The sequence below is a fragment of the Hibiscus syriacus genome, unplaced genomic scaffold, assembly GCF_006381635.1.
Source record: "Hibiscus syriacus cultivar Baekdansim isolate YM2019G1 unplaced genomic scaffold, ASM638163v2 tig00112281_pilon, whole genome shotgun sequence".
In the NCBI taxonomy this organism is placed as follows: Eukaryota; Viridiplantae; Streptophyta; class Magnoliopsida; order Malvales; family Malvaceae; genus Hibiscus; species Hibiscus syriacus.
Genome location: NW_024063292.1, coordinates 528,141 through 538,776, shown reverse-complemented (window position 1 = coordinate 538,776; position 10,636 = coordinate 528,141). Strand labels below are relative to the sequence as shown.

Sequence of the window (10,636 nt, the reverse complement as noted above, 5' to 3'; positions counted from 1 at the left end):
TAAAAAGTAGAAGTCATGGAAATTACTACAAAGGTATTAAAAGAAGACATAGATGATACACCCTAGAGATGTGACCCACACTACTCGACTACCCTAGTCTTAAGTCTCCATAATTTCCTATCAGAGGTCATGTCCTCTGTAAGGGCTAAATCCACATATCTCAAGCAGTCTTCCTACTTCTGCCTTGGTCGTCCTCTCCTTCTGGAACCGCCGACTGTAATCGACTCTACCCTCTTGACCGCATCCGACGGTAGTCGCCTAAGAACATGCCCAAACCACCGTAGCCTTCCCTCCCTCAATTTTTCGGAAACAGGCACCACCCCCAAGTACATCCTAATAGCAGAGTTTGTTGTCATATCCCACAGAGTCCTACCGCATGTCCATCGAAGCATTCTCATTTCTGCGGCCTCTATCCTCCTTACATGATCCTTCTTGGTTGCCCAACATTCTGATCCATACAACAGCGCTGGTCTTATTGCCATTCTATAAAATTTTCCCTTAAGTTTTAGAGGCATCTTCTTGTCACACAAAACTCCAGTAGCGGCCCTCTACTTTAGCTATCCCGCCTTTATACGGTGTGTAGCGTCATCATCAACACCCCCATTTTATGTATCATAGACCCTAGGTACTTGAAACAATTCTTTGAGGGGAGAACGTGTCTTTCTATGCATACTTCTACATCTTCATCGTTTTGGTCCCCACTGAAGTTTGAACATAAATACTTTGTCTTTTTCAATATTGATCCTTAGACCTTTTTCTTCCAAAGCAGTCTTCTAGGTAGCCAATCTACTATTCAACTCAGATTTTGTTTCAACAACAATGACAATGTCGTCAGCGAAAAGCATACACCATGGTACACCGTCTGGTGTCGGACAAAAGATGTCCCACAAAAGTAAAGCAAGATGTGTTTCACGGCCACCTAGTGTTGAGTGCAAGGCGCATGCATGTATTGAGCGACACCAACTACTATGTACCCTTATCAATTAGAGCATTATATTCAGTCATGATAGCTTCTTTCCACGCATGGGACAACAAAGCTTGTTTAATAGAGATCGGTTCTTCACTATTAAGAACACCTTGAACCGAGAAGGTTTTGGGTTTAAAGATCCCAACCTTGCTTCTCGTGACCATAGAATGAATATTTGAAGAAGAATGACGAGAAGAGCTACCAGGAAGAACAGTTGTAGCATCCATATCCGAACTATTGAGGGAAGTCACTTGAGGAGATGAATCTGCAGCAACAGTGGAGTGAACATGAACAAGCAAACCACCAGAAACGTCAGTTCGTCGGGAAAGGACTATGCGACTTTGGATCCATCCATATTATCACCAGACACAACTCCAGCAGAAGACATCGGAGCGAACACTCTAAAGTAGGAGCTACTAGTACGAGGAGACGACCCGGTTTCACCATGGTGCGATGTTGAGCATGTTGTGACTGTTTGATTACGTAGCACCCTATTGATGCCATGCACTACATCAATGACGGTTGGAAACCATTTGTAGGAGAAGGATGAGTGGAAGCAGCTTAACCTGCAAATGGGAAAACATGCTCATCAAACTACACATGCCGAGAAATATAGATTCGACCTCCATACATAGGTCCACCTGTGATGGTGGGTGAATGATCAATTATTGCAGTAAAATGACTGGCCACTAGCCAAGCCGCCTCCAACATTCCACAAGTTTGAATAAAAGCTTTGCCATATTAGCAGTCATAACCACACAACCTTTCCTTTTCTTGCTTCCAGATGAGAAAAAGTTGCATCAAGCAGCAAGAAACTTGTCAGTTCGCATTAAAAAACAAGGCAATTGCTTGGTAGTTATTAGCATTGTATTGAATGGAGAGAAAAAAACCCCTGCCCACTTGAATGCAAGCGACAAATAAAATCTACAGTTGGACATGCAACGCTGTTGGTTGGATAGCATAGTTATGGAGTTTTGCTGCACCCCTCATCCGCCACCAAACTGTGGTCACAGTAATATTGCTCACACAACTGTTTTAATGTTCATGCTAATATTCTCGCCATTCGGTGCATAACCTCGATGCAGACGAACAAGATACTATAAACACATGAGCAGATTCGGAATTCAGATGCACCATGTATTCATTGATAAATTACTCAGTCACATGTTACAAATTTTGAGGGTAAACTACACAGAATAACAATATACCTGGAGCTATCTTGCAACCAGAGAGAACATCAACTCCTATTTTCCAAAGACCTCTCAGGCATCGAATTCATTGAAACAGATGAACTCAAGTTAATAAGGTTCTCTATAATGCTGATGGAAACAGGTAGATCGACAGATACTCCGGCACAGATACAAGCAAAGCACGAAATCTGGAAGAAAAAATTCTCCGTTCTCCCTGCTCTGTCTCTCCACTGATCAGCCCTCACAACATTCTGTTATAAACTACAACTTCCGTGTATTCCGTTGATCGGATGAACTAGGTACATTCCGTGAACTAATGCTTGCAGTTCGTAAAAGTCGGCGAAATTCTGAAAGGCTTATTTTTCCATCTTTATCGATGTCGGCCTCCTCAAGCAAAGGGTCAATGGAACCTCTTAATCCCGTGTGCTGCAAAACAGTAGCACAGTATGAACAAGAGAACACCAATATTACACTTGAAACATTCATCATAAAGGAAGTTGATATAGAAAATATCTTCTGCAAGCAATTTACATCTGCTTCTTGGGAAGCAAGTGCACTCCACAAACACATGAATTCGAGCTTCTATATATTATAAAATCAAACCTATAGTTTGCTTAATTTTGCAGGGACGAACACAATTTCATTTGTTCTGAGACGAAAAAGTTCACCAAAAACAATAATTACCATTCTAAGTTCCTCCGGAGTTATAAATCCATCTCTATCTACATCGAATTTCTCAAAAGCAGCTTGTGAACGCAACTGCCATTTATCACAATCATGTTCTTCCATTTGATTCACACGTAGAGCTGCCGCAACGAACTCAGTGAAATCCACAAGCCCATCCGTGTTGCTATCAATCTGAAATCATATGAAATAAACAATTTGACAACAATCAAAATCATGGAGAGGAAAAACTAATTAGAAACGAATGAACTTCAGATGAAAAACAAGAAATCTGTACTCACCGCTTGCAGAATCTCAAGGACACCTGATTCCTTCAGCTTCCAAGGAAGATCTTTAGCAAGAGCCTGCACTGCAACCATCTTTATTAGGACAAAAACGAAGAAGCTCAGTGCAACCAAAATAGAAGTTATGTAATAGAAAGGTTTACCTGTCTCATCTCTTCAAGACTAATAGAACCATTCTTATCCACATCAATTGCATCAAACTGGTCCCGCAGATCGGCTATCTCCTCTTCATTAAGCGTACCGGCCAATGCCTACACAATAATAATGATTATATTTAAAAAGACAAACAATGGAGAGAACAATGGCCTCTTATTCACATAAATAATCAGCTAATATTCCAAGAGGAAAAAAAAACTATACTACCCTCAGAGCAAACTGCTTCAATCGACTATACTTCACGAATTGCCGTAGGTTGTTTAGGACGGATATATCAACAGGAATCTCAGATGCATTTCCTCCTTCTCTAACCCATGGGTGTGCTGGAGAAGTCGAAAACAATCAGAGATTCATTCTCGAAAAATAGAAGGATGAAATGATAACCCAATAAGAAACTTTGCTTTAGTAGAGAACTTTCCATGTAACATCCATTTCCTTAGAGATTAAAAAAAGGGAAAATGCTGTATGAGGAGAGATGCAAACACATACAAAGGGCCTGAGCAGCTGTCAGTCTTGCATGAGGATCCTTCACCAATAACTTTTTCACAAAGTCTTTAGCACTATTGCTGATTGTTGGCCATGGTTTACGATGAAAATCAGGTTTGTTCTTCAGAACCTGAGTTTATCGACATTTGCACATGAATTCTCCAGAAAATAATAACATTACATAAATAAATAAATCCATAAGATAGCATATCTTTAACATATATAAATTCTCAATGCATTTAATAGGCAAAAACATAATTATTCAGGGAGCACAAGAAGACAGCTAAAGTAACTAGTAAGATGAACAAATTTCCAGATTTTTTTCCCTCATGGATATATGCATAAGAAAGCATAAAGGATTACAAAGAGCATCAATTCATTGAAATGCTCAAACACAGTAGGAAAATGTACCACACCTCCTTAAATATACCATCCTCCGTCTTATCCCAAAAGGGACGCTTCCCACAAAGCAAAATGTAGGTAATTACACCAATACTCCACACATCTGATTCTGGTCCTGACCTTCTTTTCAATACTTCAGGAGCAACATAGTAGGCACTGCCAACAATATCGTGAAACCTCTTCCCTGCATATAGGAAGTCAAAGTTAAGGAGTGCATGACTTGGATATTTGCAGCATGAGCATAACTTAGGAAGTCCAGACATGGCACACGGGTACAGCAGAACATGGAAACAATGACATGACAAACTTTGAAAATAATATGGACATGAAGAAGCAAGATACGGAAAACATCTACATCATATTTTAATGCTAAAAAGTTTTAATATATATATATATATAATTAACATGAAACATTTTAAAGAACATAAATAAGTATTAAGATAATTAAATTCCCTTGCAAAAATATTTGTAAATAGGCTGCAATAGCCTTAAATATTGGATGTTAAATGTGTTAAGACCCAATTTTTTTTGCCATATCCAACCATATTGGACATATTCATATAAACCCGTGTTAGAAACAGGTACAATATTTGATATGCAGGGGATGTGGTGTGTCCGTGCCAGTGTTTCATAGATAGTAACATTAACAATGTGAATAGAAAACAAGTGCAACATGAAAAGAGTTTGCAAAATCAAATTACACAATAGATGGATCATTGTGCCTTTTTTTAATACATAGTTATTTCATGAGCAATTAAAAGACTTCTACATGAATCAACTGCCACTCACCAGGTCTGATAAAGTCTGACAAACCAAAATCTGTAGCCTTAAGAAGTGAATCCTCTTTGGTTGACTTAAATAGGAAATTCTACAGGCAGGAAAATATAAAGAGAACCATAAGCAAGCGGCGTGACTACCTAAAACAGAAAAAGTCATGTTAATGTAGTTCAGCATACCTCCGGTTTCATGTCACGATGCACCAAACCATGCAAATGGCACTCGGCGGCAACTTTGAGCATCTGCCGTACAACTATTGCTGCATCTTTTTCACTATAGCGGCTGCCCTTTCTGATAGAAAATGGTAAGAACATGTTATCACAGGTTGTAACAATATTAAAAACATCTGTAGAAGACTAGAAGTAGAGTACTAATTAATTACTACATTTGGACCATAAATACAGTATTAGTGTTCAAAGATTAATGAAGCACCCTTACTTCGCCAATATACGGTCCAGCAATTCTCCACCTTCACATAACCTAGCATCAAGCAGAGGCAACACATAATATAGTCAAGAGATAGAAGGATTGATACAAAAGCATATAACCGAGGCAAAGTTGTTTGACCAGCTAAAACACCATTTTTTATAGAACTAAACATCAGAAACAATGTTTATAAAACTTACTCCATAACGATGTATACATATGAATCATCCTCAAATGCATTATAAAACTGAACTACATTCTCATGTCCTTTCAAGGCTTCCAAGATCTTAACCTCCCGCTTGACATCCTCGACAGCAACCGGACGCACCATCTGTACCGTACCACGAAAGCAAAGCAAAAGAGAAATTAAGCTTGTCGAATTTATAATAGATAATTAAGTGCAAATACATCATCTTCTATTCAATGTTCTTCTATGCTTCTATTGAATTCACTGTCTATTAGAATCACAAAAACAATATATTAGGTTGCAGGTTGCAGCTTCACATTGAAGCTCAACTAAAATGATAGTCAAATCATGCTATCCCAAAATTGCTATCACAAGATCGCCATACTAATTGTTGAGCTGAACAATAATGGACGCGAAATCCTCATAGCTCAACAAAGTTGTAACAGATCCCCCACCTAATTTTACCAAATTTAAGATGATGATGCTTATAATTAAGACCGGTCAAGGGGGAGAAAGAACGAACTTTTCACATTGGATTACAAATCAGAGAAGGGAAACGCTCCCACAACCATGTTTAACGTTCAAGACCAAGCAGATTAACACGAAAAAACCAATAATGAACGAGAACTAGTGGCCAAAAAGAGAAGTGAATCAAAATGATCCCAAGAACCCAGAAGCATGAACAAGAAAAGGATTACAGAAGCATAAAAACGATACCTTATTTTTCTCAATTTTCTTAACAGCAATACGATCCCCATTGGCTTTGTCTGTGGCAACATAGGTGTAACCAAATTGTCCATGTCCCAACAACTTCCCAATGGTATATCGCTCGTCAAAATCTTTATTGTACCCAAAATCCGTACGCTTTCCGCATGGGATGATCCCAGTTTGTTTCCTGGTACTTGGTTTCCCTTTGACCTTTAAAGGCTGAGAATTCCTCGCCTGCTGCTTCTGCTGCTGATCCTGTTGGTGTTTTGGCTTTTGAGACTCTTTCTTCACATTAGTGGTTGCAGAGGATTGATGTTGTCTGCGGTGGTGGGCGGTGGCGTTGCTGCTTGAGCCAATGACTTTGGTGGTGGAGAGACAGGCTCCCATGATACTAATAAAAAAGAAGATAGTAAAGGAATGAGTTTTAGAGATGAGATCCCATAGAAAAAAGAACAGGAAATGAAATAAATAGCAAAATGGGTAAATGTGAAATCCCAAAGACAAAGATAATGGCAGTGAGAGAGGAAACAAGGTAGGAAGACGGTAAGAAGGAGAGGGTTGATGGTATTTGCGCTGCCTCCGCTGCTCTGGTCAAAAGAAGAGTGACTTTTTATTTTATTGTATAAATATTTTAATTTTATAACTAAAAAGCAATGTTAATTTTTTTTTTTTTTTTTGGCAATTACATCCAAAAATCACATTTTCTAACTTTAATTAACTCTCATATATATTTTAATTTTTATTTACCGATCTAACACCTTTATATAAAGATGGACTTACATATTGTAAAATGTGTAAAAATTTTGAGTGCTAATTTTTTAAATAATATTAAAATATTGTCTAATATATAATTATTTTCTATTATGATAATATTTATGTAAAAACATCAACTTTATTTATTTTTTTGTGTGATATTATTTTTTAACAACAGTTAATAATATTTATTGACTTTTAATATTAATTATTTAAAAATATAAAATATTAAAATAAATTTTTAATTACAATTGATAAATTAAATGAATTATTATTCACTTTTTTAAAAAATCAATAAAAATGTAATAAAAAAGAATTGAAATGAATAAAATTCAATAAAAAAAAGAATATAAAGCTAAAAAAATATCATTTCTTTATTTAAATTTTTTTTATAATATTAATTTTAAAAAATATAAAATAAATATTAAATTTTAATTTTATTAAAAATGAATAAATATTATTAACCGTTGTTAAAAAAATTTAAAATTTATTTTAATATTTTTTATATTTTTAAACAATTAATTTTAAAAGTCAATAAATTTTCAAAAAATATATAAAATTTATAATTTTTTAAATTATAGAATATTTATTATCATCATCGTCATCATTTTGAAAAAGAAATACTAGTTATAAAATTTTTATAAAATTATTAATATTTTAAAATATTTACCCTCAAAGTTTTCCTATACTAGATTATATGTATTGTATAATTTCATGCAAAAATTAAAATTTGTCGAGATATAAAATAATTTACAAAAGAATATTTAAAGATTTTAACAGAGAAAGTTTTTTTTCACACACAAAAAATAAATAAATAAAGTTGATGTTTTTACACAAATATTACCCTAATAAAATTTAATTACATATTAGATACAATTTTAAAAATATTTACAAAACTAGCACCTAGGTTTTATACACGTTACACAAGGCGCATTTCAGGGGGCGTCTTATCCCACGTGACGCTAGATAGTGTAAGGCACGCTTCAGGACGCGCTTTTCTGCAAATGATGTTAAATCGATAAATAAAGATGAAAGAGTGTATGACAAATAATTAAAGTTAAAAAAGGTGATTTTTCGGTATAATTGCCTAATTTTTTTGGCTTGTATATTATGGATAAAAGATTCAGAAAAATATATATAATGAAAAGTTATTTAGGAAGTAGAGTGAATGTTATCGGACAATTTTGATAAAGTTGTTCGTAGGTTGCTGATGATTTTATTTTAAAAAATAATATTTTATTTCTTAAAAAACATTGAACATTAGTTATAAAAGTTTAGTTATTCAATTTGATGATAATAATTTTTACTTAGATTGTTAAATTAATAAATTAAAGACACTCCAAAGCATACATTAGTTTTTTTTGTACAAGGTAAGTGAATGATTTTTATTTATTCACTATATTGAGTGCTATTTGAATAATCTTTTAGAAAAGGTTATATAAAATCTCCATCTTCAAGATGGAGACCGAATGAAAGTATAAGCATTAGAGCATAATTTTTCAAAGTATCCCTTTAAGCAATGTGCAGTTTATTTTAGAGACCGAATTTAGTTTAGGTTTGGTTGGGATTAGATTATTTTTGAGTTCACATTTAATTTGAATCTATGATAAGTTGGATCAAATTAAATTCATGTTACTTCTGATCTAAGTTATTTTCAATTTAGGTAGTATTTTAGTTCAAATTGCTTTCGGTTCGAGTTACTTTTGGTTCATGTTTCTTTTTCTTTAGGTCCATATCACATCGGTTAATTTTTTTAGTCATTTTGATTTAGTTCAATTTATTTCAAGTTTCATATCAAGTTTGGGTTATCATGTTTGAGTTTATATCAAATGTCGAGTTTGATAAATCGATTCAAGTAATCAAGTTTACAACACTTTGAATATCAGACTAGTAATTTAGGGTAGGGTACTCGTTTGGGCTTAGAGTGAATATAGTAGGCATTTATGAAGAGTTGGACCAAATTTGGGCTTGGTTGGACTAGGTTTTGGGTCTATATAGACATAAAAATGGTGTTTTTAAATTTGGTTCAAATGATGGGAACCAAGGAGATTATTAACCCCAAAGGTTTTAAAATGACTCTCATTTATTAAACGAGGTCACACGTTGGGAAGGTCGTCCTTCGCCTTGTCTTCTTCTTCAACTTTTTCTTGCTCTTTGTCTCATTTCTTCTTCTGATAAGAGTAACAAAGAAGCAAGTTTTGTTATCTTCCATCTCTAGTTTGAAAATTCAAAGGTAAAAAATGTAATCAACCTCCTTATAGCTTCCTTTTAAGGTCTCAATCTTAAGGTTTGAGCATGATGGTCGTAATGAAGTTTTTAGAAGGGCTTTGTGTTCTAGAACTTTAAGCTCTAAATCATTTCTAATCCTTAGAAATAATGTTCTTACTCCTCTTAAGCCTTTAGATGAGTTAGGAGCTCATTTCTCTTGGTTTTTGATTAGTTGATAAGTGAAGGAGGTGAGTGATGACTCTAAAAGCAAAGAAAAAGTTAGTGTTTGGGTGATTCATGGTGATATTCTCATCAACTAGTAGTAAGGTAACACACCTCTATAACACTTTGTAGATCAACATGTGTAATTTGGTTGCATGTATGAGTTGATGAAAAATATTGGGTACATTTGTGTTCATGGAAGGGATGAGGTATCTTAATATTGTTCATGCATAAAGAAATGACCTATTATGATACTTTGAACCTACATAAGCTTTTAATAATGTTGAGGGTCTTGAGAGTGCCTTAAGTATGATTAGGAGTGAATTCACGTGTCAAAATAAGACATTTTTGGGTGGTCATATTGCTATTGGATGAACAGTATCGATACAATCATTAATCCATACCAAAATAAGAAGTTTTGGCTAGGTAATATCGATATCTTATTTTTGAGTATCGATATTGTTCATAGTATATTGATACTCGGTGGTTCACTATCGATACCAGAAGATGATTGCAAATTTCAGTAGTCAAAATTAGTACTGGTACTAGGGTAATATCGATACTACAAGAGAGGGTGGTATTGATACTACGATACTTTCACAAACATTGAATACATTAATTTCTTTTCATCCTTTCGATTCAAGGGTTTAATCTTGACTAATCCGGATCAATTCACGTTGTACACATGATTTTGATGAGTAAGTCTCTCAACGATGATTTTCTACATACACAAAAACTCAAGCTCAAGATTTTGCTTAAGCGATATCAAATTGTTTACCATTTAAATCAACTCGTTGATAATAAATTAATTTCTTTAATCTTTATATTTTTAATTTTAAAAGTTCATAGGAAAAATAAAGTAAAAAATGATGAATGTTAGTAAGTGGTGGGCGTGTGAAAATACGATAAGTAAAAGTGTCCACATTTGATTTGTATGGTCATCCATCACCGTCTTATATGTATATAGATGCAGGCAGCTGCCGTGAATCTCGTATATTATATAATATAATCCGTTCATATTAGTCTGACCTGTCTCCTGAGAAATGATAAAGAGCATCATCTTAATACATTTCATTTTTTCCAAGGGGACTCATTAATTGTTGGCTAGTTATTTCGTACGATAATTTTGATATACGATTAAAAAAATAAATTATTAAAAATATTAATATTTTTTAATATTTTTGAT

General features: G+C 34.4%; 1 protein-coding gene across 1 annotated transcript; it reads right to left on the bottom strand.

Moving 5' to 3' along the window:
* Positions 1-2,377: 2,377 nt before the first annotated feature.
* Positions 2,378-6,855, bottom strand: LOC120177126 (calcium-dependent protein kinase 28-like). The gene is made up of 12 exons (XM_039183357.1): positions 6,277-6,855; positions 5,573-5,703; positions 5,385-5,426; positions 5,126-5,237; positions 4,959-5,037; positions 4,184-4,353; positions 3,771-3,897; positions 3,489-3,604; positions 3,269-3,376; positions 3,123-3,185; positions 2,842-3,015; positions 2,378-2,583 (listed from the first exon to the last, which is right to left on the bottom strand). Exons 1-12 carry the CDS (start codon positions 6,652-6,654, stop codon positions 2,419-2,421), a joined length of 1,665 nt encoding a protein of 554 aa, XP_039039288.1. The 5' UTR covers positions 6,655-6,855; the 3' UTR covers positions 2,378-2,418.
* Between the last annotated feature and the right edge of the window lie 3,781 nt (positions 6,856-10,636).